Source organism: Lemur catta, chromosome 14, assembly GCF_020740605.2.
Source record: "Lemur catta isolate mLemCat1 chromosome 14, mLemCat1.pri, whole genome shotgun sequence".
Classification (NCBI taxonomy): Eukaryota; Metazoa; Chordata; class Mammalia; order Primates; family Lemuridae; genus Lemur; species Lemur catta.
In genome coordinates, this window is record NC_059141.1 from 21,260,610 (window position 1) to 21,288,472 (window position 27,863).

At 54.8% G+C, this 27,863-nt stretch overlaps 1 protein-coding gene across 3 annotated transcripts in view; it reads left to right on the forward strand.

Annotated features, from left to right (window-relative positions):
- Positions 1-27,863, forward strand: part of SH3PXD2A (SH3 and PX domains 2A) — a 217,547-nt gene that overhangs the window by 157,672 nt on the left and 32,012 nt on the right. For all 3 annotated transcript variants that reach the window (XM_045568465.1, XM_045568467.1, XM_045568466.1), the window contains one exon: positions 2,693-2,824. In XM_045568465.1, the coding sequence (XP_045424421.1) occupies positions 2,693-2,824 (132 nt within the window). The remainder of the gene's footprint in view (positions 1-2,692; positions 2,825-27,863) is intronic.

The window sequence follows — 27,863 nt, forward strand, 5'->3', positions numbered from 1 at the left end:
GCCCATGTGTGAGGTGGAGCTACAGCAGGACCTGCTGCGTAGGGTTGTGAGGATCACCTGAGACAGCGCTGGGGTGCATGGCGCTGACGCCAAGTGAGTGCTGACAGAGGCTTGCTGGTACCGTCGCTGTGATCTGGGCACTCTCAGGACTTGGAAGCTCTGCCCTGCTGTGGATCTCCTCTCTTCTGTTTGTATCTTGAGTCTTCCTTGCCAACTCTTCTCGCCCAGTGCCCCCCAGCCTGGGAAGGGAGCCCCCTGTATCACAGGACGGAGCTGGCCCTTTCCCTGCCGGGTGTACTTAAGAAGTGCTGTTGGCCGTGGAGGCTCTGAGCCCAGTGCCCTGCTGTGCCCCAGGGGCACAGTGGGAGGTAGTCTGTCAGCGCGGTGCCCAGTGCTGCCCTGCCCGGCTGGCAGGGGCAGGCACAGAAGCTGGCTGCATCTGAGTGCAGAGGCGGGGTGGGCCCTGCTGCCCAGCTGTTGTTTGCATTTCTGCCTGAAATACAATCCTGGCTTTGGAGGGGCTGCCTGGGATTATGCATGTGCGAATGCATGGGGCACGCCTCAGCTGGGACAGAGTCCCTCTGAGTCTCCAAAGGGCTCAGCTGGGCCTGTAGTGTCCACACCTCCTGGGAGAAAGCTGCTGGGGACAGTGGGTTTCTTTCCTCTCAAAGGAGGACCTCTGGGGTTTTCCGGAGTTCTGTGGCCGTCACCACCGGCCCTAGGGTGGTTGGAGCCTCCCTAGAGAAGCACCCAAGGACCTAAGCAGTGCTTCTCACTGCGGGCTGCACACCAGCACCGGGGGGCACACAGGGGGTGTCTAAAAATACTCATGCCTGGGCCCCAGAACAATTAAGCCTGGCTTTCCAGAGCCCAGGTGTCGGTGTTTCAAACTCCCCAGGTGGTTCTGTGCTACCAAGTTGAGGATCATTGTGCTAGAGGAATGAGATGAATGGAAACAGAAATCAGTGGCAGTTGTTCTGTAATGGAAAGACAGGCAGGCTTGAACCTAAAAAAGTACTGAGTGAATTTGCTTCTCTCCATACCAGCTGTGGGAGCTGGGGTGTGTCTCACGCCCTCTCTGGGCCTCTGATTAGTCATTTGTGAAAAGCGCAGATAAGAGGGCTGTCGCCTGGATGAATGGGGCAGTGAATGTGCCCGGCACACAGCGTTTGCCAGGCCACACTCGGCTGTGCGGGAAATGTGGCTGCAGGCTGGGGCACCAGTGGGGCTGTGTGGAGCCTGGAGACCCTCCAGCATTCTGTAGCCTTTGCTAGCAGTGCGAAGCCCCCAGGCTTCAAGGAGATTGGCAGACACGTTTGGTCTGGGAAGGCTTTCTGTAGGAGGTGACTAGTCGGTCCCTGGCTTGTGGATCCTTTTAGCTCCTAGCAAGGCATGTGATGTCTTAGGCGTCTTATTCCCATCCACGTCCTAATGATGGTGGTGGTAACAGGTGAAGCCCTGAGAGGTTCAAGCAGCATGTCCAATGCCACACAGCTAGTGAGCTGAGACAGGCACCCAGCCTGTCCACTTTCCAGCCTGGTGCTTGTTTAATGAATGTTGCACGGTCCAGTGGCTGAGGAGGACAGAGAAGTCGCTTGCTCTGGGAACCTGGGACCCACGTGCCCACCCTCTGCTGCTGTGCCCCAGCTTTTGACCCCTCCAGCCCCTGAAATCGCCGGGGAGGCTGCAGGAGCCTGCCCACGAGGCCCGCACTGCATTTAACGGCAGGGGGAGACTGAGGCAGTCTCCGTGTGGTGAGAGGGCAGCAGCCAGGCTGGGCCATGGGGGGCCCAGCTGGAAACGGGGCTTAGGGGGCCGGCCCTGGGCTCCTGAGCCGGTGAGCCCGAGGGCAGGGACAGCCTCCCTGCCGAACTTGAGGAAAAGCTGGCAGGGGGCGGGCTGGGCTCGCTGGGGCTGGGACTTTCTTCTTGGGTTTCAAGTAAACAGTCTGGGCCTCCTCCCTCCCCTGCTTCCACCCCCTCCCCTGCCTCCACCCCCGGCTCCTCATTCGACGGGTCTCATGTGTTTCTATTTAAGGGTTGCGAGTGAGCCCCGGTGATTGGCGGCCTCAAACCCTCTTGACTCCTCGCCTGGGCCTGGGCCGTGGAGACGTTCTCTCCCGCGCTCCTCTCCCGCTCCCGCCCTGCCCGCTCCCGCCCGAGGGAGCGGGGCTGCCTTTTCTCTCTTGCTTTGCAGGGCTGGGGGTCGAGGCAGGAGCCTCCTCCTTGCCCGTCCCGCCTCTCCCTCCTGCGCTCCCACCTCAGCCCTCATGGGCCGCCCGCCGCCCTCCCCCGGCGCTGGCCGGAGAGTCTGGAGAGACCACGTCGGCCCCAGGCCTCTCCGCAGACGCCTTCATGCCGGGCTGTGACTAACGCGTCCGCAGAAGCTTCTGCTAAGTTCCCTCGGCCTCCACCGCCTCCTCTGCCTCTCTCCTCCCCTCCTCCACTGTCCCCTCCCCGGCCCCCTGGCTCCCATGTCCCCCGGCCCCCGCAGTGCAGCGGGCCGGTGTGGGGCCTTGCTATATGGCCTGTCCTTGGGGCCCAGCGAGCTGCGAGCCCTGGCTGTGGGCTGCCCCTGCGAGCGGCGCTGGCGACGGAGCAGCCTCCCCCGAGGAGGCCGATGGACAGGGGGCGCCCCGGCCGCGGGGCCATGGCTGGCCGCTGGCTCACCGCGTGCTTTCTGCCCTCGCCAGGTGCCGACACCAACGCCGAGCCCATGATCCTGGAACAGTACGTGGTGGTGTCCAACTATAAGAAGCAGGAGAACTCGGAGCTGAGCCTCCAGGCCGGGGAGGTGGTGGATGTCATCGAGAAGAACGAAAGCGGTAAGTGCCCAGCCGGCGGCTGTCCACCCGGCTCCGGCCTGGCTGCTCGGCCGGGCTGGTTTTTGTTCCTTCCTCCTCCCCCACCTCTGCAGCTATACGTTATTTCCATCTGGCAGGGAGAGGGCTGAGGAGGCTGAAGTTTCCCCCTGTTGGTTTGGGCTGCAGGCCAGCAGTTTGCCTGGTGGTGGAAGAATGTCTCCCCTGCCCGGGGTAATTAACCGGCTTGTGTTAATGCAAGGCCAGGGCAGCAGCCACAGGTATAGCCATCCAGCCCCTGCTCGGGGTCCCCACGTCCTCTGAGGCCCCTGGGGAAGGTGGCTTTCAGCTTGGGGTGCCCAGCAGCAGCTTCCGCTGTTGGGGCTGTATTCCAAGCCTGGGTCCAGACAAGGGCAGGAGAATGCAGCCAGCTGGTAGGGAAGGCGGCCAGAACGTCACTGTGGGGTCCAGGGTCTCCAGGCCCCTGGCAAGTTGTTCGAGGAAGGGCCAGGCCTGGGGGAGTTGGCGAGTGTCTGGCTGGTGAGCCGAGTGCCCCCTGCTGAGCTGGAGGCCGAGGACCTGGGAAGGAGGGCCCAGACGGGGGATGAAGCTAGGTCCCCAAGCCAGGCAGGGTCCTGCGGAAGACATCGGAGCCATGCTGACCGCTGCCCGGTGCTGGTTCCAGGGTTCTTGCAGAGTGGGCCGAAGTGCCTTGGTGTCCTTGCCAGCAGGAATCACGGCAGGTGGAGAGAGGGGAGCCCCAGTCTGTTGGTCCCCAGGTGTAGGCCCGTCCTGCCCCTACAGGGCCAGGGATGGGATGTGAGCCCAGGACATCCATCAGCAGTTGTCCACAGCCTGCTGGGGCTTGGATTGGCTCCTGGGATGTTTTGTTTTAGTTTCGATTTGCTGTGGGGAAGGCCCCTGTGTCCAGGCCTCCTTGGACTGTTTGGTGGACACTTCCAGAGGGGAGGGGCCTATTCTCCGCTCCTTGTCCCACTCTGTCCCCTTCTAGTATTTTGACATCTGAAAGGGAGGCAAACCAAAGGACCATGGTGCCCATTCTTGTAGATAGCATAACTGAATCTCAGAGAGATTGAGGGGAAGCAAGTCTCCCGAGGTCATTCAGAACTGGGGTGTTCCTGATTCCTAAGCCTCTGCAGGGGCGAGGAGCTGCAGGGATGCTGAGGAAATCCCAGCGGGCTTCCTGGGGGAGGTGGGTTCAGGAAAACAGTGCTGTGATGCCAGTGTAGACCTGACTCATGGCCCTCCTGGGTCTGGGGTCTTCATAGCCTGTTCTCTCAGGTCAGGCTCTGCCCTTGTGTCTGGAGTCATCACCAGTGTGGTCAGCAGTGACAGTCCACCTGGCAGAGCCATGTCCCAGGTGCCCACACTGATCTTCCTGCACAACTTTGCCCCCAGCATTTGTCATGCTAACAGCTCCACCTCCCTGCTCCCAAAGGAAGCTGGCAATGCTGTGGGGGTCTGGCTCTGGGAACCCTAAGCACCTTGAGACCCAAAAGAAGGGATCTCTGATGGTGAAATGGGAGACCCCAGGTAAAGGAGGTGTTTGCTTTGGAGCTTGCACCAGGAAAGTATAAGGTCGGGTGTTCTCAGAAGTTCTGGCTTAGGGACTCTCCTGCCACCTTACCTGCCCTGTCTCAGCCCTGCAGCTGTATACCCCTTGAGCAGCAGGAGGTAGTGAGCCCCCCGTGTCTCTGGGAGACAGGACTGGCCAGGATGGCTGAAGAGGAGACCACATGAAAGTCCATCCTGCTTTAAGACCTCTCCCTCCTATCCCATATCCAGGACCCCGGGAACACTTGGAGCCCTGCCCAGGAGTGGGGGAAGGAGAGCCTTGAAAACATGGGGGTCTGTGTTAGGCTTGGAAAAGGTGTGGAGACACTGCTGTCTTGAGGAGCTCCTGATGGCTGTGGGAGGTGGCCCAGGCTCCCCATTGCCACCTGCGGCCAGAGCCGCTCAGTCTGCCACACAGACCCTATGAGGGAGCTCTGCTCTTAGAAGTAGGATTCCATCTTCCAGTTGCTGGCTGGGTGGCTTCAGGTCCCTTAACTTCTCTGGGCCTCAGTTATCCCTTCTGGAAGATGGAGGTGATCTTGTGGCTGCTTGGAAGTGGGGGCTGGAACAAATGACCTCCCCGAACCCTTTCCCAGGTCTGAACTCCGTGGCTGGCTAACTCAGTAGGACCCTGGGTGTGGGATAGAAAGAGCCTCCCCCAATGTGGCTTTCCCACTTCTCTGGAAGTTGAGTATCTTTACCACGGAAGGACCTGGAATGCTGTGCCTGCCCATGCACACCCACCCTATCTGTTGCTATCAGAAACCAGGAGGCCTGGAGTATACAACCAGCTTAACCAGAGAAACTACTGGGTGGAGGGGAGAAGGGAACAGGGCCAAACTGCAGATCCTTGGGAGGGTGGTTCCTGATCAGGGGAGCTGGAGGCTGATGGTGGGGGAGTGGGGGAGAGGAGGCATGTTGTGCATCCTGTGAGCTGGCTTTGGAAGGAGTGGTGAGTGAGGTTTCTGAACTCTGAAACAAAGACCCAATTGTGATGCCTTTGACCCTGGGATGTGGTGGGCGTGTTGAGGCATTTCCATTTGCATTGTTGGGCCACAGCTCCAGTCAGCACCATCCCTGCCTCTTGGCCTCGCCTTGCTCACTGGGTGCCAAGACTCTGCCTGTGTCCCCTCTCACTTGGCTGGCTGTCCCTCAAGTAGAATGTCCACAGAGGGATCCAGCCACTTCTGGCTTTGCCTGCTCATCAGAACCACTGTGCGTTCTCATTGGTCTAAAGAGAGATGTGTCTGGAAGGTGATTCTGAGTCCATAAACAGTAAATACCAGGTGCCCGTCCACACACTTCTCATGCATCATTCTTCTGGGATCCTGGAACAACCCTATGCGGTAGAAGGCCCTTTAGCCATTTTGTGGCTGAAGTAACAGGGTAAAAGGTTAAGTAATATCCTTAGAGTCCAAGAGCTGAGGTCTCTCCTCAACAGAGGCCAGGTGGAAGCCCAATTTGGCAATGCTGCAGGCTGGTCGAGATGACTGCAGAGCTCCCGGGAACATCGTTGTGGAAGGATGCTTCTGTATTCCTCCTGTGGTGCTCATAGGTAGTGGGAATTCATGTTAATTGATCCATTGAACTTGGGGACAGGCAACAGCTGGGAGTATCTGAGGAAGTGTACCCAGCATTGAGAATAAGCCTATCCTAGGGAACAGAAGTTAAAGAAATTCAAAGCAGGACCAAGTGGCTATAGGGAAAGCATTTTTGATCAAGGAGTTGGCCTGGGGTCCAGCCAGAAAAGGACTCTTTTTCTCCACTGATCAACACGGACACATAGAGCAGAAAGATTCAATAGCTTTGGTAGCTTTGCACCCAGCAGGCCATACCAGGGCATACAGCAGCCATTGTTGTTGTCTTTGGAAACCCCTCCACCCTTGACGCAGCAGCAGCGCCTGAGACCCTCCTTTGTAGGACATTTCTTGTCCCCCAAAGACCACATCGGCTTTACTCTCCAGCAGGCATAATTGGGTCTAATTTCTGGCAGAGTGGTGATGTTGGGGTCCTGACTGCTCTGATCACAGTGTTGAGCAAAGCTGCCTCCAACTTTCCAAGATTGTTTCCTTCTTCTCAGGACTACAGGCCAGGGGAGGAAGTGGGGAGATGAGTCAACAGAATTTTTCCTGACTCAACTTTCCTTCTCTGAGTCTTTGCTTATTTCCTGGCATTAGCGTGATACATTGGGAGTTCTTAAACTTCCTTGGAAGCAGGGAATTTTGAGCTCCCCTGGTCCATCTTTTTTTTTTCACAGACAAGAAAACTGAGCCTTGGAGAGTTTGAGAATCTTCTCTCCCCTCCAGAGTCAATGCTTTAGCCCCAATTGAGTTGTAAGCAGAGAGCAGAAATGTCACTCAGACTTTCTCAAGAGACTATTGGAAGGATATAGGAAAATCTTACTCAACCCAAGAGTGAGAAGTAAATCCCAGCTTTGGAGGCTGGGGCTGGGAGCCACAGAAAGTGAGCACAAGCCAAAGCGGCTACTCTGGCTCTCTTGCGTACCACGTGGATCTAAGGCACAGCTGTGCCCTTCTCCTAACTGCAGACCAGCCTTCCTTTCCTTCCTGTTCATCCATGGCAGCAGCTTGTGTGCATGGTGTTGGTTTGTCAGCGCCAGACTCTGCATGAGCTTTCAGTTGAGATAGCTACCAACAATTGACCATGTCCTCTGATTCTCTGAGCACCATATTTGAAATGTGAATCTGATTGGTTCCTGGCTAGCCAATGGATTGGCAGAATGTAGATCAGGTGTCCAGCCCTGGTCCAATCAGCTGTGTCCAAGAGAAGCATGGCAGGATATAAACATGGCTACCTAATGAACCTCTTCAGCAATAGCTGTTACTGGGCAGGTTTTAAAGAAGGGAGATATTGATGGGTGGGGAAAGGTACCAAAAAACATGGTGGCTGCAACTATTTTACTTGTTCAGGAGCTGTGTGTGTGGTGGAGAGGGCAAAGAATCTGAATTCCAATACTGGGTTTAAGATCTAAGGCTACACTGTTATAAGTAGAAATCAGTTTGTTTTTTGATGGGTAAAAGCGGGCAGTGATATGTACCCAGGGGCTTTTTGTAAGGGAGAAATACACTGTACATAGTATTCAATTATTCACTCATTTATTTCACAGTTCTTGAAAACTGCCTTGGTCCCAGGCTCTGTGCTAACTGGGAATGTACCCAGGAGGTTCCTGCCTTTGTGGAGCTTAGAGTCTAATTGACGTGAGCCCCCTGGGCACTTAATGGATAGACTGTATTGTGAGGCTGGGATAGCTTCACAGACTTTGCTTTGTCTTAATGGATTTTATTTATATCTCCTATGTCTTTTGCTTAGATTCTGTGCTTACTAAGGAACCACCTGATTACTAATTCGGACTGCCAAGTTACCCTCTCCTAGAAAAGAGGTGTCCCAATGAAGATAGGACAAGCTGTTTCTAGAAAGGCAGGATTATTGCAATCTGCATTGCAGATAAGTGAACTAACACTCTTATCTCTACAACAGCCTTTTAAGAGTTTGGTTCCAATGAACCAGTCGCCATTTGGATGTGGTAATCCCCACAGAGGTGGTGACTGGCCCATGAGGTCCTGGCCCGGCCATCAGAAGGCCTTGCTCCCTAATAGCCCTTCTCTTCCTAAGTGCAGCATGTGTGTGTTCCTGTTCTATCAGTCTCATCGGCAGAGTCCATTCTGGTCCAGGACCATCCCTAGTGTGCAGCTGCTATCCACTTCACAGAGTTGGCTGGAGGGGAAAGGGCCGGGGAGCACAAATCCAGAGCAGAGGTGGGCGTTCTAGTCTAGCCTTGGGTCTTCCAGCCAGCTTTATTCACTCCAAGTTGGAGATTGTTTTAAGAATGAGATTGCAGTATAGCCTAGCAATTAGGAACATGGACTTCAAGTTAGATAAGCCTGATTTTTTTGTTTGTTTCTTTCTTCTTGTTGTTGTTGAGACAGGGTCTTGCTCTGTTGCCCTAGCTTGAGTGCAGTGGCATCATTATAGCTCACTAGCTCACAGCAACCTCAAACCTCCTAGGCTCAAGTGATCCTGCTGCCTCAGCCTTCTAAATAGCTGGGACTACAGATGAGCACCACCAGGCCAGGCTAATTTTATTTTTTGTAGAGACAGGTTCTTGCTACGTTGTCCAGGCTGTTCTGGAACTCCTGGCCTCAAATGATCCTCCTGCCTTGGCCTCCCAAAGTGCTGGGACTGTAGCCATGAGCCACTGTGCCAGGCCCATATAAGCCTGCTTTTAATCTTGATTTGGTTACTTCCTGTGGTTATCCTGGGAAAGTTTCTTGGGTCCTCTAAGCATCAGTTCCATTACCTATAAAATGGGGGTAATTGTACTCATAGCTATAGGGTTGCTGATTCAAAAGGAACTCAGTGCTTAGTACAGGGCCTGGAACACAGTGAGTGCTCGATATATTATAGCTGCTAGTAAGATCACTGGACTGAGATGGGGCAGCTCTGCTACAGATGGACCTGGGGCCCACAGGGGGCCAGTTTCCCTCTCTGTGTCATCTGTTTCCCCACCTGGCTACAGACTGGATTGTCTGAGCACTGTCTCAGCCCCGAGGGCCAGTGAGGTGGATATGGCAGCAGGGAGTTTACTGTAAGGCAGTGAGGCCAGGACAACCCAGTCTGGGGTCAGAGTCACCTCCCTAGAGTGATTGCTTGGGCAGCTGTTCTGGACCAAGCCTGTGACAGGAAGAAGGGTTAGAGGAAGAAGCCAGGTCCCACTGGTGACCGAACAGCAGGAGCCTCATGGGATTGGGGGCTTTCATGCAAGGCTGGGGGAGGGGAGAGGACAACCGTGACATCCCGGTGCCGATGATCCCTCAGTGGCTCTGTTGCATGGCACAGAGCTGAGGTGCTGGGGGTGCGGACAGGCACAGTCAGGAAGGCTTCCTGGGGGAGTAGGAGGCACTGAGCTGGGCTCGGGGAATGCAGGGTTAGATAGGCAGAGAGGGGCGTGTGGGCAGTGGGGCCGAGACCACAATGCAGAAGAAAAGGGGGAGCTGGGCAGCAGGGTGGGAGGCATGGGCAGCTGCTGAGCAGAGAGCCCCCAGAGAAGGGTGGGCCTCAAAGCCAGCTGCCCTGCTGCGGGGCAGAGGATGGCAGAGGAAGGCGTGGTGGGGCCGGAGCCTCTGCAAATAGCACTTTCCTCCAGCTAGATCTGCAGGTGCTGCTGTCAGGGAGGCATCCAGGGCTTGTCAGCACCGAGCACTGCCAGCCACCTGCACAGAGCCAGCTGCCAGGCAGCTGGGTGGGGCAGCAGGCACAGGGGTGCTCCCTCTGCCCCAGTTCCACTCTGTGCAGGCTGGACAGGCTGAGCAGCCAGTCACTGTGACCTGACATTGTCTCTGCAGTCCTGTTGTGTCCCAGACTCCTCTGAGGTCACTTTCCTTGAATAGTCATTCCTGAGCAAAAGATGCGGTTTAGCAGTAGTCTCAGATGTGGCTTGTGTGGCCTTGGAAGTCCAGCTGAAGTGCCAGAGTGACATCACACACTCATCCCAGCCTCAGCCTCAGGACAACACCTGGCTGCCTTCCCTTTTGGGGGGCAAACAGTAGTTTTCCTCTGGCTCTGTTCATGGGCATCTCCAAAATGCTGTTTTTCCAGGTTTGAGCACCTGGGGACCCCATTGACCACACTGCTCAGGCCCCCCTGGCAAAGCCAGTCTTCAGGTGGTCAGTCAGTCATCACTAAAGCCGTATTAGCTAATTGACAGGCTGGGATCCAGAGGTGACAGTGGCCGACAAAGCCCTGGCCTCATGGGGCTCAGATATAGCCGAGAGACACGTTAACCAGTAGACCAAGAAAATAATTCTAGATGTCGGTAAGTGCAAGGCAGGAAATAAGCAGGCGCTGTGGTAGCCAGTCCACGGGGAGCAGGGATGGAGTGTGGGCAGCGCGGGCCTCTCTGCAGAGGTGCTGTGGAAGCCGAGGACAGACAGGTCCTCGGTGAGTGGAAGAAGCAGCAGAAGCCCACTGGTGTGGGAGGGCAGTGGTGAGCAAGGCAGAGAGGGAGATGGGAGCCAGGTGGTGCCAGGCCCAGGGATGTTATTCTGGGCATCGCGGTCACTGGACGCCAGATTGGAGACAACAGAGGGGACCCGACTCCCCTGACCCAGACACACCTTTGCACAGCTGCCAGTGAGCAAGGCAACTCCAGAGCCCTCTGCCCACCCCAACGCACACACGCACTGCCTCTGTCCCCGGTAGAAGTGACAGGTCGCAACCCCCGCCCCACCCTCTCCCGGCTGAAGTGCAGGGAAAAGATCTCCCCACACAACATTTCCTCCACTCTTACATAACAGATTTCGGCAAAGTGTAAAGCAAACACTTTCTGGGGTGTATAATTTGTCAGGACCTCAGGGAATGTGGCTTGAGAAATCGCTCCCCGCTTGTTCTTTCCCCGGCTCAGCCTGCGGCCGCGTGGCATTGCTCACTTCAGCAGTTGGGTTTTCAGTAATCGCTCTGGTGTGGGGGGTGGTGACCACCCGCGTCCCTCCCAGCATCTTTTCAGATTCCATAACTTCATCCTCTGGGTTCTCGTTGCTGACCTAGAATCCTGGCCTCGTTGCGGGGGAACAGGCAGGGTGACCCAGTTAACCCAGATGGCCTGCGGAGTCTGGGGCATGCCCGTGTTCAGGGGCCCCCTGTCCCGGGAACTGAGCTGTTGGATCCCAGGAAACGGTGGGAAGCTTCTGGTGCATGTAACCCCCACGTTCACTTCTCCCTGCGCTCGAATGGCATTATTGTTTTTGATTCGTTTAATTGTCTCAGCCCGAACTCTCCATTTCCCTTCCCAGTTGGGCACCTCTGAGGCTCATGCTAAAGTTTGTTTGCCTCCCCTAAGTTCTTATTGGATTGGATTGTGGGGAAATGGCCCAGGAGCACCATGGGAGTGAGAAGGAGCCAAAGGCAGAGTGAGTCTGCCAAGGCCTGGCCGTAAGTGGCCGAACCACGAGTGGGTCCTGGGGCCTGGCGTGCAATAGCAGATCCCTTGCTCCTTATCTGGCCATTGGCGTTGCCACAGACCGCTCTGGGATCGCCATGTCCTGGAACCGTGTGTTTCGAGGAAAGCTCCAAGCACGGTGGCCAGAGCCTGTGTGTCCTCTGAGAGCCCTGCTGGAGGGTCATCAGGCCAGGCAAGGCCACCTGGGGACGTGCCCACTTTTGCTAGCTCATTGGGGATTTTGGACTTTTCTCAAAGTGACCTCTTTCTGAATCACAATATTTTATGTTGTACAAGATATAAAACTATGCAGCCTATAAAACATCTTGGCAAGAGGCGGGGTGGATATTGGCGTTCAGTCTTTCCAAGGAGGAAGTTGAAGCTCAGAGAGGTGAGGTGACTTGCCCCAAGGTTGCACAGCTGGGAGGTAGGACATGAGCTTCAAACACTGCAGTTTGGCCAGTGTTTGTGTTATGGATTTTGCTGCTTTGGAAACCCAGACCGCAGAAGTGCTTTGCTGTGTGAGTTCACTAGACCTCAGTGCAAGAAAGCAGAGGCCAGTCCTGCTAAAGCCCTGCTGGGGTAGGAGAAAGGGGCAGCAGGTCCGAGAGAATCTAAAAGGGAAGGGAAGTGCATTGGCGCTGACCGAGTTTCTTGTGAGAGAGTTGTGTGAATGTTCCCACCTTTGGCTAACCAGGTCCACAGGGAGGGGCTGGTCTGCATGGGTGGGTGGGCGGTCAGGGCTGAGTGTGTGAGGGTGGTGCTGATCGGGGCTCCAGCCCACACTGCTGTGCCCTTCTTTCAACTAAACAGACCTATCCTGCCCCCCCACACCATATACCATCCCGAGAAAGACCCGCCTCTTTCCGCACCCTTCTCCGCCAGCATTCATCACATCTCAGCCCTCAGTGAATCCTGCACACAGGGACTGCTTCTGTAGGATGCAGCTTGCTCAGTCAGTCAACAAATATGAGCACCTACTGTGTGCCCTGCAGCATGCCCGGCACTGGGGCGCACAGTGGAGGAGAAGCAGCTGTCCCTGTCTTCCCACTGCCGAAGGTGACTGCATTCTAGGGCTCCCTCTTACCTGCAGGGTAAAAGCCCAGATGTGATGAGTCAGTTATTTTCACTGCACACCTATGATATGTGAGGCAGAAAGTAAGGTGTTGCTGCTGAGGACGGGAAGGCAGGGTGCAGAAGGATGGCGCAGTCTGCTCTGGGAGCTGGGAGTTTGCACAGATACCGTCAGGTTTGCTGAGAGACGGGGACAGTGCCTGGGTTGGGTGGTGGGGAAGCCTTCTGGAGAAAGGTGGGTCTTAAACTAGGGGCAGGCCTCAGGTGGCTTTTGAGGCTGAAGGAGGAAGGTGCTCCAAGCAGAGCCAACCTGAGTGACATGTGCGGAGGTGTGGAGGGTGGAGTGGACAGGTGTGACCTGGCACAGTGCCTGAGGCTGCCTGGGAGAAGATGGTTCACCCAGCGGGAACAGGCTGGACGGCCGTGTCCAGTGCCTTGAAGGGCCTCAAATGTAGGTGAGGCCCCTGTTCCTCCTTGCTGCGCTGAGGGGCTGAGGGAGTTGTTTCTCCTAGTCGGAGGAGGAACGGAGGCCTAGAAAAGTGAGGCCACGTGCCCGGTATCACAGTGAGTCTGTGGCAGGGCTGCCGCATGCCTGTGGGCCATTGGTGCAGAGGTGGCTGTTTCCGAGGCCCCAGGGAATGGTGCGGCAGGGCCAGGAGAGGTGAGGGGGCGAACAGGGCTCCAGCTGCTCTCTCTGCTGAGCTGCCGCGCCCCTGACCTGGGCCCTTCAGCCTCGAGCCAGGCAGAGGTACCTCCACACCCCTGTGCTGTTAGAGACTCATTATTCTAATACTCCCCTGCAAGATCAGCATCAAACACCCCAAGTGGAGAATGAGTCAGGCTGGGAGCGGGGCAACGGTGCACTCCAGGGCAGGTGGGGCTGTCCCGCAGCTGGCCGTGAGCCCCGCTCAGACCCCAGACCCTCCCCCTGCTCTGCGTCCTCAGCCCCTTTGGTTCCTGCCTTCCCCCAGGAAGGGGGTGAGGTTGCTGTTGAGCTTGGCCAGGCGTCCAGTCCTGGTGTTTCTGGACGGTCTGTCTTGCTCGTTTGTTTTCTGTACTTCTAATTGGAGCCCTCACAAGGCCCTGCCTTCTCTCCGCTCAGCGTGTTCACCATCTTCTGATTGTAGCAGGCTCTTGAGCGGCTGCGGTCAGAGGGTGGCATGCAGGTATGGCAAGGGTGCAGGGCTTGGAGTCTCGGACTCCAGACCCCAGGCCCTACACCAGCACCACCAGCATCAGCTACTTGAGTCTCCCATGCCTGTGTCGGTGCCCTGGTGGGGCTTTCTACCACTTCCAGACACCCACTTCCAGTTACCCACTTCTTGCTCCTTGCTCCAGGTGCTGGGTCAAGGAATTGCCACTTGGCACTGTGCTCAGGGTGTTACGTTCATGGGCAGAGCAGTGGCATGCTATCATGGAATGCCAGGCTTTGCATGAGAGGATCCTGGTCAATCTAAGCTCTAAGCTCAGCCACCAAACAACTGGGTGACCTCAGGCAAGCCACTGTACCTCTCTGAGCGCCAGCTTTCCTCACCTGCAGATCAGAGGAGCAATTAGGAATGAAGACAGTGGCCCCGGTTGCTTTCCAGATACCAGGCTGCCCTCCCCTGCCCATTGTGCTGTTACCAAGCTGGGTAAGAAGGAGGCTCTTTATCTCTGTAGTTCTGAGCTCCTAAGATTCCTCCTTACCCCTGGGCCCTCAAAAACAAGCCAGCTTTAGCTCAGAGGGAGCTGGCCGGGGAATGTGACCATGTTGGCAAGCCTTCAGCCAGCTTTCCCTAGCAGCCAAATGGGTCACTGGCTGCAAGCGTCCTTGGGTTTGTAATGATGATCACAGGGATTGTAGGCTCCTGGACACCTTTGGCATGGGCTTTGTGAGCCCAAATGCTGAGCAGATTAAATTTCCGGAGAAAGAACAGCTGAGAAATAGTCCTGAGCTTCCCTGAGCCACTTCTGTGCTGTGGCAGCAAAAGGGTGTGTGTGTGCACACGAGTGTGTGTGTTCTTACCTAATGGGGGGGGGGAGAGTAGGCAAGAAGAGAATACTATCTGACCCGCCTCTCTGTCTCCTGTGATTTGTAACGGCCACTGGGGGCAGCTGGTGCTTGTCATGTTTTTTAAGACAGCGCTGGGAACAGAAAGAATATGATGAGTGTCATGGAATTTCATGATAGGAGTTTGGGGTGGCTTCCCCACCCCTCTTTTAAAAATAATGTTTTGAAGAGTTGCCCTGGAGAACTGCTAAAAGCAGAGAGGCCTGTGGACGTTTTTGGTCATGTCAGATGAGGACAAGATTATCCAAGTGAGCGAGGGTGTCTCTCCCCATCAGCTGGGCTGTGGGGTTCCAGGGCCACCCTGCCAGAAAGTGAGTAAAGGGCCCGTAATCACAAACAGGCCGGATCAGTTTCCACCAGAAGTATTACTTTAGGTCTTGGCTTTGGTGGGGAAGAATGCAGTTTTCCTTGGCCCCCTCCCCCGTCCTTCTCAAGTTAAACGAGGTCTGGGAAAGCAATAGCTCTGGGGCTGAAGAGAGGCTTGGTGAGGGGTCGCAGGGGCCCAGCATCAGAGGGCTCCACTGACCCCACTGGGGTTGGGGCAGGGATTGCCTGGCCAACTTGCTGCCCCCATCCCTCCTTGGGGTCAACCGAAGAATCCTACTTTCCCAGTTTTTCTTGTCTACCTGGGAGCGCCCCACCTCTGTCTTGCCCACCAGCTGAGCGTCCTGGCATTCTCTGTGTGCTTGCCACACCTCCACTGCATGTGTACCTGCAGGTCAAGTGGGGCCGGAAAAGAAATGGCTCAGCACATCGGGGTGGACCTTAACCAGTTCACAAAATAACAGAATGCAGGGGCTCCCATCCCTCCTGGCTCCGACCCAGCATGGGGGGGGGGGGGTCCTGCTCCTCATCCCCTCCCCCTGCCCCAGCCAGCGCCTCTGAGACAGGCATCAGACGGACGCCTCCGTGCTTGGGCATGCGTAACACTGCCCGCGGAGTGCTGACGTCACGCGGGTGTGCTCCCCTTGGCATTGGTAACAGGAGCAGGACCAGGGGTAGCCGGGACCTCACTGCCAACAGGGCGGAATTTTAACTGATTGTTCCTTGGAGGGAGAGGACCTTTACCTCATCATCTGGGCTTTGCACATGGAGAATGAGCATCCAGGGGTCCACCCCGCCAGCCCCCTTATCAGTATTTAACCCCCTTCTTCTGCTTCCACGCACGAGCCCCACGTCCCAGGCCTCTGTGCACAGCCAGGCACAAACTCACCTCCTTAAATTTAAAGGGCATCCACTTTCATTGGGGCCAGAGCATCTTGTCGGCGCCAACATGGCAGCTGGGAGGAGGATTTGGACCTCGGGAGCCTGACCTGCCCTCCATGCCCCCATCTCTCGGCCCCCGTGGGGTCATCCCACTGCCTCAGGGCTCTGGGAGGAGAAACTCCATTCTAGAAGTAGTTTTAGGGTAAGGGCTGGTTGGAGTCGGAGCCAGGTTTGGCAGGAACTCTGATCCAGAGACCAGGACAGAGAGTGTGGGGGATGGAGACATCCGTGTTCCAGTCTAAGGGACAGACCAGAGCTGGGGAGCTAGAACTGACGACATGATATTGCAACATTGCTCACTTCTTGGGAAGTGAAGTTGTAGCCCCAGGTGGCTGCGGGCTGGGACTCAGCTGGGGGTCTCTTGGGCCTGCACTGACAGGGCATATTTGAAGAGGGGACTTGCTCATGGCTCCACCCCTCCCGACCCCCACCATTCTTGTCATCTGACTCCATCCAGGCACCAACCTCTAACCACTTCTAGAATAGTCTCTTTTCCAAGGGCCCAGAGGTGGTGGGGTGATCCCCTGGAGGCTGGGAGGTGGGGGGGGGGGTGGACCAGATGAGTGACCTCCCCCAGCTTTCTGCCCCATCTCCCTGCCCTTGGGTACAAGGACCTTCTGCTGCACTGTGTGCTAGGGTATGGCAAAGGCTGGGCCGTACTCAGACTACAGAAAACCGGAGCCAAGCAAACACGCAAGTGTGTCATCAGGAGCTGGAGATCAGACATTTGCTCATCGATTCGTTCATTCATTCATTCGTTCCCCAGTCTTTACTCCCTGCTGTGTGCCAGGCACAGAGGTGAACAAGGAAGACTTGATCCCCATCTCTGTCTGAAGGGGAAGCAGACAGTTACCTGCTCTGACCCAGCTGAGGGGGCCGTAATTGCTGGCCGATTGTGGGGCAGAGTGGGGGACTCTGCAGGCTGCTCCCCTTTATGTATTGGGGTGGGAGGCACCAGAGACCAGGTAGTGTGGGAAGAGATGCATCAGTCATTGGTGCTCATCGGTGTCAGTCTCCAGCGCCTGACCAATCAGTGTAACTGTGGCGATTCTCTAGAATGAGAGACCTGGGCGGGGCAATCTCCAGGGCATCTGGACTAGGGGAGTATCTGGCTTAAGTGTGGCCTTTTCTTCTCAGATTGGGGTAGGAGGGTCTGTACTAGACCAGTTCTTGGGAACCAGGAAGACAAGATGGTGCCCAGAGGCAGGGGAGACAGGAAGGGAAGTGGGACAGGAAGAAGCTCTGTGAGAGAACCTAGACCTAGATCACCCCAAACCCAGCCACGGCTCCAGGATGGTTATCCCAGGACAGGGGTATTTAGGGCTGAAGTCAGACCCATTGGCTGCTTTCTGGAGACTTTATATCAGAAACCTATGGGAAAGGCAAGAGAGAGATTACTGAAATAACCTCTTCTACGCCAGGCAAGGAGCTAAACGCCCTTTTTCCTGTCGTTATCGCCACTGCCCTGTGAAGTACAGACATCACGACTGCTGTTTTTCAGACAAGCCAGGGGCCAGTTCTTCCCTGTATGCCGGCTCTTGGTCAGTGTGCTGTGGTTCTCCGCTGGTCCTGAGGTGGGCACCATGGTGGGAGGAACTATTTTAGGTGTAGCTCTCTCTGCTGCCTTCTGTGGGCTGAGGGAAACAGGTCCCTGGGGCTGCTTGTCCCAGAGCCCGAGTTGCACCCAGCAAGGAAGACGGCTTTGTTTGTGCTCCCTGTATGAGACGCCATGGTGCCAGGAGTCCCAGTGGAGGCCTGCAGGGCCTGTGGGGCTGCCTTGACTGGGCTTGAGAGGTGCTGCTCGTGGCATCCCTCTGCATTCCTCCAGAAACCTCACCCGGGGTGTGGGCTTGTCCCTGGTGACTAGCCTGTAGGGCCTCCCTAAGCTTTGGTTTTCCATTCCTGTAAGGGGAGAGGCCCAAATGGAAACGGCCCAGTGTGATATCCAACCAGAGTGCAGGAGCCCAAGCTCTCAGGGCCAGGAGTATTAGCGTGATGGGTGATCCTGGGCAAGTTATGCAACAAGCAACAAAAATCTTTGTGCCTTGAGTTCCCGTAAGCACATCCCCCTGGGTGCTGAGAGAGGTGCTTCCCAAAATTGGTAAACTGAAGGAGGGAACATTGCCCAGGGGCTGATTAGCTGCCCTGGACTCTAGCAAGGCAGAAGGCCCAGGGCCCAGAGGGATGAGAGCTGGAGAGAAGATGCCCAACATTGACCCTGGGAGCTGGGCTTGAGACATTCTGAGGACAAGGAAGGCAGAATGGCCTGGTGTGGCTATAGAAGCCAGGGAAGGAGAAAGCCTTGTGCCCATCTGTCATTGCATTTCATTCACAACTACTTATTGAGCCTCTTCTTTGTCCAAGATGCTGAGCGAGGCAGGGGCTAGACAGGATGCCAAGATGGCAAGACTCGGCCTTTGTCCTTAAAGAGCTCTTGGTCTAGTGGGATAGATGGCCAACCCAAACCTAAAGTCAGCGCTGGGAGAGCTGAGGGTAGGAAAGCCAGCAGAATGCCAGCTGGTGGGGAGTCACAGGAACTTTACAAAGGTGGTGGCTTTGAAAGATGGGGCCTGGGTATGGTGATAAATCAGACCAACATGTTTGGGGGCTTTTGAGCTCTTGCATTATAAAAGCAAGATTGAGAGCATTTCCCCCAAGCCCCAGGAAAGGCTTGTGTTCAGATCCCACTGTGCCACTGAGTAGCCACTCTGTGGCCAGCGTGTGGCCATTCTGCCCCTCAGTTTCCATATCTGTCAAATGAAGATGGTAATCAAAACCCATGTGGCTATTGGGAAGGTTAACTGTGAAAGAAAATTGTCAAGTGGCATATTCATTTTTCTTTCCTCTTCTGTGATAGGGATGGGCTACCATGCAGTCTGGGGCACTAAGTTATGTCTGGGGGAAGTTGGGAGTCCATTGGGTTCCTGAAATTGCTTGCAATAATAACCCCTCTGCCTCCATCTGCCTACAACCTGGAGACTTTTCAAAGCATTTTTTCCATCCATTATCTCAGAGAGTAATTCTATAGGGGTAAGTAGGGCAGGTGGCTTTGTTTCCATTTTTTAGAAGAAGAAACAGAGTTTCAGGAAAGTAAGTGGTATGTGTAGATCTCAAAGCTTGTTTGTGGCCAAGCTTGGATTCGAACCAAGGGGCTGCAGAGTCTTCTGAAGCAAGATCGATGTTTCCCAGAGAGTGTGTCATGCAAATGCATGCTGAGAGGACACGGCATTAAATGGCATTGAATCTCCCTTCGTGAGAAGGTTGTTTCCTTTCAGTTTTCTTTCATTTCATGTTAGGTCAAGGGAAAGTCACCATTTGGGCGTTCTCTAAAATTGGCTGATGTGACCAGGAGCAAATCTGACCCAGGCTTAGTTATCTTGCTAGAACTTGTATTAATATCTTACTGAACTTCATGGCATTGTTGTTTCATTGTATGTATTTTTTTAGTATCTTCTATCTGTGCCTAGGGATACTGGTTTTCCATTTCACTGTAGCACAGGAAATACATATTGAAGTTTTTAAAAGTAAAGTCAGTTTAAATAAACATACTAAGAATTCACTATTATGGGTATTACTCAGATGGGTTAATTGGTTGCCTGGTGCTCCACGATGCCTGAGAGTTTGGGGAATGCAGAGTTAAAGAGCCCCAAGTGGGACACTCTCTTTTGGGCACCCTTCATCTCCCACAGTCTCCTGGGGTGATACCAGTGGCTCCCAAATCCCAACTGGGAAAGAAGCCTGGAAAAGCATCCATGTTCCTGGTGGCTACTCCCCACACCGCGTAGAAGAATCCACGTTGTCAGAGAGCTGTTGACGTCAGGCGGTACAGGATTTTTGCAAGCCCTCTATTTAAAATTCCCCAGAAATTAAATAAGGAGGGTTTGGAGGGAGGAATGCCCTAGACAAATTGTGGAGTGGGTTTGTTTTGTTTATGGAGATGGCCTTTAAAGTAGAAATTGCCCCCGTTTTATTTTTGCCCAATTGAAGAGGGGCTGAACTCAGCTGGGAGGGAGGAGGGGATGGTTGTCAGCCTATGGCTGTTAGTGGAAACTGACTCAATTCTGGGGCCAAGAAGCTTCCATTTTTAGCAAAGGGAAAACAGGGAAAAAATATACAAACTCGTACACATACTTCTTAGGCATTGGAGTAAGCTATTTAAAAGAACGAGGATATAACCCTTTATATTTCAAATGACCACTGTCAACTAGAGGGGCTTCCAAAGCTCTCTTCTCCAGACTGCAAATGCGTATATAAAGCACCAGGCGCATTGCTGGGCGCTTTCTATTCTTTTCTCACCACGGCCCTGGTAGAACATAACATGCTATTTCATATCCCATCTCACCAGCGAGAGCACTTCAGCCTCGTTCATCAGCCTCTTCCTTCAGCTGTTTTGAATGACCGGGTATCTTTCCAGTCTAATGTTTGCTTCCTGAAACTGCAGTCCACCCAACGTCGTAGTACACGGAACCATCATAGGTGGTAAAGAGACAATAGTAAAGTTTCACTTCTCTTCTAAGCTGTCTGATTTATCTCAGTTTGAGGTTTGATCTTTCAATCTTTATCTCCTCTCTGATAAATCTCTTCTGTAGCAAAGAGGGAGCAGACTACAGGCTCAGCCTCTTCATTGGTAGCACAGCTTGAATTTGCTTCAGTGCTTGTTCTCGTTGTGTGCGCTTTTATGGTCAGAGCCGGTGGTCCCAGTTGTTTATTCATGGTGGCCATCTGAAGTTTCCTTAGCAAATTACTGTCTTGAAGTTAAAAAAAAAAAAAGTGAATTGCTTTAAATATACAGTCTCTGACTTACGATGGTTCAACTTACAATTTTTCAGCTTTATGATGGGTTAATGGGGGTATTGAATGCATTTTCGACTTAGGATATTTTTGACTTCCGGTGGATTTATGGACATGATCTCATCCTAAGTTGAGGAACATTGTGTATATATCGTGTGGTCCACAGTGTACGTGGCCCAAGGATATGGCAAAAGTTGTACGAGGTATGGAAACACCTGAGGTTTGAGAATTGCTGATCCAAAGTCACTCTTGCCTAGCAAAGCCCTTGGGTAAGATCTTAAGCCTGAAGCTCTTGCATCTTGGGTGTCCCTGCCTCGCCCTGCCACGTGGGCTCAGACGAGAGGTAACTTGGAGGTGGGTCTGCAAACCACCTGTCCAAGGGGAAGGTGCAGGAGGTATGGAGAAGCCACGCCCTGGACTCTCCTGGGACTTGGGGTTGCTTGGTAGCCACTGATGGAATGTAGGAAAAGCAGGATTGGCCTTCTTGACTCATTTGTCAGATGGAAATTTGGAGAATGAATAAAAAGAGCAGTTCTCTTTCTGCAAAGCAGTGAGCAGCTGGAGTGGTTTTTAAGGATAGCTGAGTGAATGCTGTCCCAGGTGTCAGACCTAAGCGCTAATCCTGACACTGCCCCCTCTTAGCCAAGTACCTTGGATAAGTTACTCATTCTGGGTGTTTCCTAACATAGCATAAGACTTCACAGACTTGGGGGCAGACTTCTCCCCCAAGACATGCTGAGCTTACAGTCCCCAGAACTTCGTTCTCATCCTCGCTGCAAATTGGGTGACCCACACAACCAAGACTGCCCTAGGCACTCCCAGCTTGTGCCCAAGATTTTGTCATAAGTGTTAATAGTGCCCTTCCATTATCACTCGAAAAAGTCTGGACAGTGAATTATAAGAGCCCTGTACTGAGCCGTGTCCTTTGGTCTCTTCATTTAAGACTTTGCATCTTGTCATATTTGACCTGCCATTACCATCTGTTTGGACTTTTTTTTTCTTGGCTCCTAATCCTGGCACAGCTTTGCTAAATGAGACAGTGCCACCAGCCCAGTGTCTCTCTGTCCTCATCCTGGACTGATTAAAACATCCAACAGGACAGGATCCCATTGGAACTAGCCCTCTAGGTTGTAGCCAGCGAGTCATCACACCCTCTCTGGATGTGTCGGCCGTCAGCTGTGAATCTGTTGGCGCAGCCCTGTAGCCCCCAGGTCCTGAGGGATCATGAGAGACCCAAGGGCCTGGAGGTCTCGGCTCTGACACATCCCGGGCCCACCAGGCCGGCAGTTCACTGAGAAGCCCCCTTCCTTCCCGTTGCATCCTTCTGTCCAGCGTGCAGAACCTTCCCCGGCTCTCCGAGCATCCCCCAGGAGATGCCCAGTTTACATGACCACGGCATTGAGGCCGCTGGGCTCTACTCTGGAACTCGCTCTCTTCTTTAAACGTTGGGACCTTTTCCCATTTTGTGTCCTCTGGCCTTGCCCCCGTCCCCATGTCTTCCAAGATCGCTGAATGGTGACTGGCAGGCTGTTTGTCACGTGCTCTCAGGACCTTTTTCCCTGGCCAGCTGGTGAGAGCGCATCCAGGCAGCCTATCGGGGGTGTCTCCACCTCTGCCTTGGGCCACCTGCCCCCAACGGTTCAGCATGTCCAGCTGGCACCTTCCTTCCGAGAGAGAGCACATGCTGAGCCACACATAGGAGCCCCGCTGACCCTTCCTCCCTCAGTCTGCCTCACCTTGTCACGCCCTCCTCGGGAGACAGAGTATCTCTTACTCTTCTCTTGCCTGGAACAGTAGGAGGGAAAACGCCCTTTTTATTCCCCTTAGCATGATTTCAGAGCTCCACTTACGTGACCGTAGCCCTCCTGACTTGATTCCTGGAGGGTCACGCCTCCCTGGTTGTTGCACCGTCTTCGTCTTCGAGCGTCCTCACAGCTGTGTCTCCCGCCGTTCCCATCACTTACAGTTGTGTCGTTAGACTGCACCTTCTTGCACCTTCTATCCTTCCTGAGCCGCCTTCTGTTCAGGTGTCTGGCCACAGGCCCAGGCCTCTGTGCTCTGCTTTCTAAGGGCAGTCAGAGGACGATGTCTTTGCACTGAGTGCCTCCTTTTCATCTGGAAAAATCCCCACCATGAAGTGGCCTGAGTAGTATTAGGTTGAGCCACGTGTCTCTACTCACACTGTCCCTCCTACTAGATTGCCTTCCTTCTCCCTCCTGATGTCTTCTGAAGTTCAAGTCTCTTCTGCTCTAAGAATTCTCCCCTGACTTCTCAGTGTCATCCCTGAATGACTGTGTCCCTTCAGCAAGCACTGAATGAGCCACTGCCGTGTCCCTGGCACAGGCATGTCCGGGTCACTTAGCCCAGGCACTCTCCTGCCGTGACACTCACCATGTGGGTCTGCACTATCTTCTCTGGCTCCTGGAGGGGCCTCGTTCCGTCCTGTGTTTTCTACCTCAACCTGCCCCTGGCCCCTACCTGTGCCATTCACAGAACCAGACCCACAAGTTTTCAACAGAGACCTTCCAGAGTCAAGGCTAAATGACAGTGACATCAAGAGTCAGTCTCCCTCCCCACCTCCCTGAGACTCCAGAGACCTAAGACCTCTCTGCCTCCCTGCTGAGCCCTGGCACCAGTCAGTCCTTAAGGGACAATGGGGTCTTGGTTCCTTCTTTCGAATTCCCTGTGGTTTGCATTTAAATCTTAACGTGAGCTCTTTGTGACTTGCTAGGATTCAGGCTCTGTTCTGAATGCTTTTCGAGGATTAACTCATCTAATCCTTGTAACAACACTGTGAGATGAAGGTACTACTTTAGGTCTCTTTTACAGATGAGCAAATTGAGTCAGTTGCCTAAATTCTTGCAGCTGGTAAGTAGCAGAGCTGCGATCTAATCCCAGGCAGCCTGGCTCTGGAGCCTGTGGGGAAACCTGTTCTTCTTCCCGACCTGTCACTGTTTCACGTGCCCCCTCTGCCTGCAGATACTTGTTAGTCAGGCCTCCTGGGCGCCTCATCCGTGACCTCCGCCTGCTCAGCCCAGAGCCCTGCGGGCTTGGCAGGGCCCCAGCCCAGCGCTGGCTCCTGGGCCCATGCAGTGAGGTGGGCAGGCTGGAGCTGAGCGGGGAGGTGGCAGCAGCCCAGGCTGTCTTCTTGCCACGGACTCCACGGAGCCTTCCAGATGGTGACGTAGCAGCCTGTGCTAATAGTCTTGGAATCCAGGCCCCAGGCGCCCAGGGGAAGTTCTGGGGCCCTGGTGGCCTCAGAGCCCATCTGGGGGAAGGGAAGGCCCTGGGTATCAGAGCAGGGTGGGCGCGAGGAGGAGCAGCCGAGTGGGCTAGGAAGGCAGGGCTGCGTGGTGCATGCAGGAGGGACCGGGGAGCCTCTCGCCCGCTCCTGTTTGCTTTGGACCGTGTAGATTCGTGCTGCGAGCTGGAGTGTGTCTTGGCAAGAGGCCACAGTGACAGAGCCTTCTGACCTGGGGAGGCCTGGCTGAGGGTGGGCGGCCTTTCGCTGTTCTTAAAGGCGCAGCACCCGTGGGCGGCCTGCATTCCCAGCTTCTCTGGTTCCCTGCAAGTAGAAGCCTTAGATCTGCCCCAAGGTCATGGGAGGAGGGTCAGGCCAGACCCAGGGCAGAAGCGATCCCTTAGGGCCCAGCCTTGGGCCAGGTGGGCAGTGCTGGTGACACGTGCCTGGCCAGGCCCCTTCAGTCACCTTCCTCCTCAGCGTCTGCCCACCCTCTGCCATTTGGTGCTCACAACTTCTCACCTTGTTCCCTTCTCCAAACCTGCTCTAAGGAGAGAACATGGGAATGCCCACACGGATCACCCTTCCAAAGAAGACAAAGCCCCGCCAAGGTTTAGATCCTGAATGGACGCATTTCTGGCAGCAGGTCATGGTGCTGGTTGAGAGTTCTGGGCAGGGGGCACCTCTGGTCCCCCAGAATCCATACTGGCAAGACCACACGATGTTTGAGGTGGTCTGTGTCTTCTACTCTTCCTGCTCCACGCCCCACCCTTCTCCACCTGGAGCCCGGAACTCTGCGCAGGCCTGGGTGTAGTTAGTGTTCCCCAGACGCTTAGCTCTGAACTAACTGGTGTTGGCTACACATGAAGGACTGGGAGTAACTTGCAGGGAAAGAAAAGGCTAGGCCTGAAAATCACCTGAAGGATGCTGGGTTCTCCAGACTCCAAGCTCTGAGTCTCATCCTGCTGGAAATCCTCTGGGTTTGTGCCCAGAGCCTGAGGCCCAGCCCTCTCCTGCGGGCCTGAGGGCTGTGCACAGGTTGCCATTGGAGCCTGCTGCGTGCGGTGCCTGGGGCGGTGGGGAAGGAGAGCCTGGGACTCGGATGTGGGTGGTTCACTGGGTGTCCTCATGCCTGGAACAGGTGCTCAGTATGTACTTGCTGGGTGAGAAGCCCTGGTTATTGAGTGCACTGGCGCTGGGCAACCCGCAAGTGTAGTTAGTATTATCCTGGCATGCCAGAGAGGCTCAGAGAGGGCTAGTGACCTATCCCAGGTCACTCAGCTAGTGAGTGGTAAAGCCAGCATGCAAACTGAGGTCTGTCTAGGGAGAAGGAGCTAAGACACATCCATGAGCCTGGTCCCGGGCTGAGCTGGGCTGGAGGGGGGAGCCCTTCCCAGAGGGAGGAAGGAGCAAGAGTCTCCCCTCCCCCACTAGCTGTTTTGTCCTAGGCTGAGCTGTGACCTCAGAGGACTCTATTAACATCCTAATTGTGTACAGCTGGCCCCACTCTGCCCTAATGAGCTCATTATTCTCCCTCCTTAAGGAGGCCATTGTGGCCTGGTCACCCTGCGGAGAGCAGTGGCCTGGGAGTGCCCCGTCACTTCCTGCTGCCTTCAGCCAGGCTCAGCCCCCTGCGAAGGCCCCAGTCACCCTCCCAGCCCCACTCCCATCTCTGTCTGTCTCAACCTGTGCCTCACTCTGTTTCTCTCTCTCACTCCATGCCAGCATCAGTCGATGTAAGGGAGCTTTGAAATCAGCAAGAAGAATGGATTCCACTGGGCTGGGGAGAGGGAGGGTCTGGGCTTGGGCCTGAGCTTTTTCCTCCTGGGGCCGGGGGCTCAGGGGCTCTTGCCATCCCTGCCCTGAGCAGGAGGTGCCAGCCAGACCTCCCGACAATTGCCTTCTTCTCTGCTCGGTTCCTGGACCACTCACTGCAAAGTGGGTTGTTACTGAGGAGGGCAGGCCACGAATGCTGGGGATATCACTGTTCTTTCTGGGCCTTTGCCCTCTGGAAAGGGCCCGGGGCCCTGGCCTTCTGGCACTGCAGGGACATGGCCCTGGTGGAAGGAGAGGCCAGAGCAGGGCAGCTCTCAGGGTGCTGGCCGGTTTGGGATTCTCTTAGATGACTTCTCCAGTCTGTGGATGTATGCCTGAAGACCAGGGCTAGAGATGCCACAATAAAGGTTTCTCGGGCACAGCAGACATGTGTGGGGTCTTCTCTCAGGGCTCCACTACAATGCTCTGCAGTATTTGAGGGAAGAGGTGTGGTAGCCCCTCCCCTGCACCCCCTCTGGGAGAGACCATCTTAGCATAAATGCTTTCTTGGGGGACCTGCATGAGCAAGGGCCCGGCAGCCATCGGAGGGCCTGGCTGTCAGTCAAGGCTAGAGGGGTGTGCTAAGAGGTCTCCCAGCCAACCCAGGCCTCTTGGGGGGTCCCCACCATCTCCTGTTGCCACTAAGGTCCCTGCCCCACCCACCAAAAGAGTCTGTTCCCCTTCCACCTGGAAACCAGGGTTGAACTCTCAGGGAAGGGGCCAGGTGTGGCAGCTAACTGGAGAACAGCTGCCCAGGTTCCCCTCCCCTGGGCACAGATGTGGCCACCTCCTCAGTCCAAGGCTCCATCCTTTCGTGAAACCTCACTGGTTTCCTTTCCTATGAAAGGAGGCCAGGAGGATGGAAGAGGGAGGCCAGCAGAGGCCAGCTTGGAGTTTGGACCCGTCTTCCTAGAGACGTGAAAACTGCAAGAGGTAGCTCAGTCTGGTCCTGGGTGGCTCTAGTCCTTCATCCAGTAAAGCTCATAGCTTCTGTTTAGTGGGCACCTATTGGATGCCAGACCTGTGCCTTGTTCCTCATCTCATCCAACCCCCTCCAGCCTGCAGGACAGGTGATATTCTTACCACCTTACAGATGAGGAAACTGAGGCTCAGAAAGGCTAAGGCACTCTCCTGAGGCCATGGAGCAGGGACATGGCAGAAACGGGATGCGGACTCAGGTCTCTGGCTCCTCCGCTTTGGCTCTGTGCTTCCCTGTGCTGTGGGATTTGGGTATCAGTAAAGCTTCCCGGGGGCGGCTGGATACGTCATGCACTTGAAAGGATGAGCGAGATGTAAAGAGGAGAGGGGAGGCTGCGGGACCTCTGTGAGCCAGAGGACAGAAGCCAGGCTGAGAGCAGCCCTGAGACATTTGGGGTCAGAGGAAACCCCCAGGGATATCTCCGCAACCATGTTGCAAGATAGCACCTTCCGTTCTTCTGAAAGTGCAGAGATCAGAGTAACTTCAAACATGCGTGCGCACACGTCTGAGTGAGTTGACCAAGCAGTACCGGTGACACGCTCATCAGGCTGCCCTGCTGCTGCAGGTGGCACAGATGCCACCTGGCCACCCACAGGGTGCTGGCTTTCCTAGTGATTAACCACCACCACCACACTGACAACAGCTCGACCCAGGCTGCGTTCATGCACTATTTCAGTTATTGCCCTTGACAGCCTTGGGAAATAGGCTCCATTAATTACTCTCATATCAGAGAGAGGAGACTGAGGCTCAGAATTGTTTAGTAACTTGCCCAAGGTCACACAGCTGGGAAGTAGCAAGCCAAGCCCTGAATCTGAGTCTTTCCAGCTTCAGACTCCTAATTATTACCCTCTGCTCACCTGTACACATGAGCACCAGGTATGTGGAGACTGACCTCTCTCCTCATGGTGTGCACACCCCAGACACGTGCTCAGATGTAGACATAGCAACTTCCAGATGGGCACACACATGAAGTGCCAACATTCAGGGACACACGTTCTCCAGGAGTCACCTCTCCCCTCGTGCATGCAGCAGGCATATACCTTAGCCGCTTGCGGTGACTCAGGGTTCTGCAAGACTCCCTGGGTTTGAAGCTTAGCTTCCTCCTCTGGACAGTGGAAAGGGTGATGATAATAACACTTAATTTTCACAACATCTTTGATGAGTAAATAATTTTTTATTTTCTTTTTGTTTTATTTTATTAGAGAAACAGTCTTACTCTGTGGCCCAGGCTGGAGTGCAGTGGTCTGATCGCAGCTCACTGCAACCTCAAACTCTTGGGCTTAAGTGAGCCTCCTGCCTCAGCCTCCCAAGTAG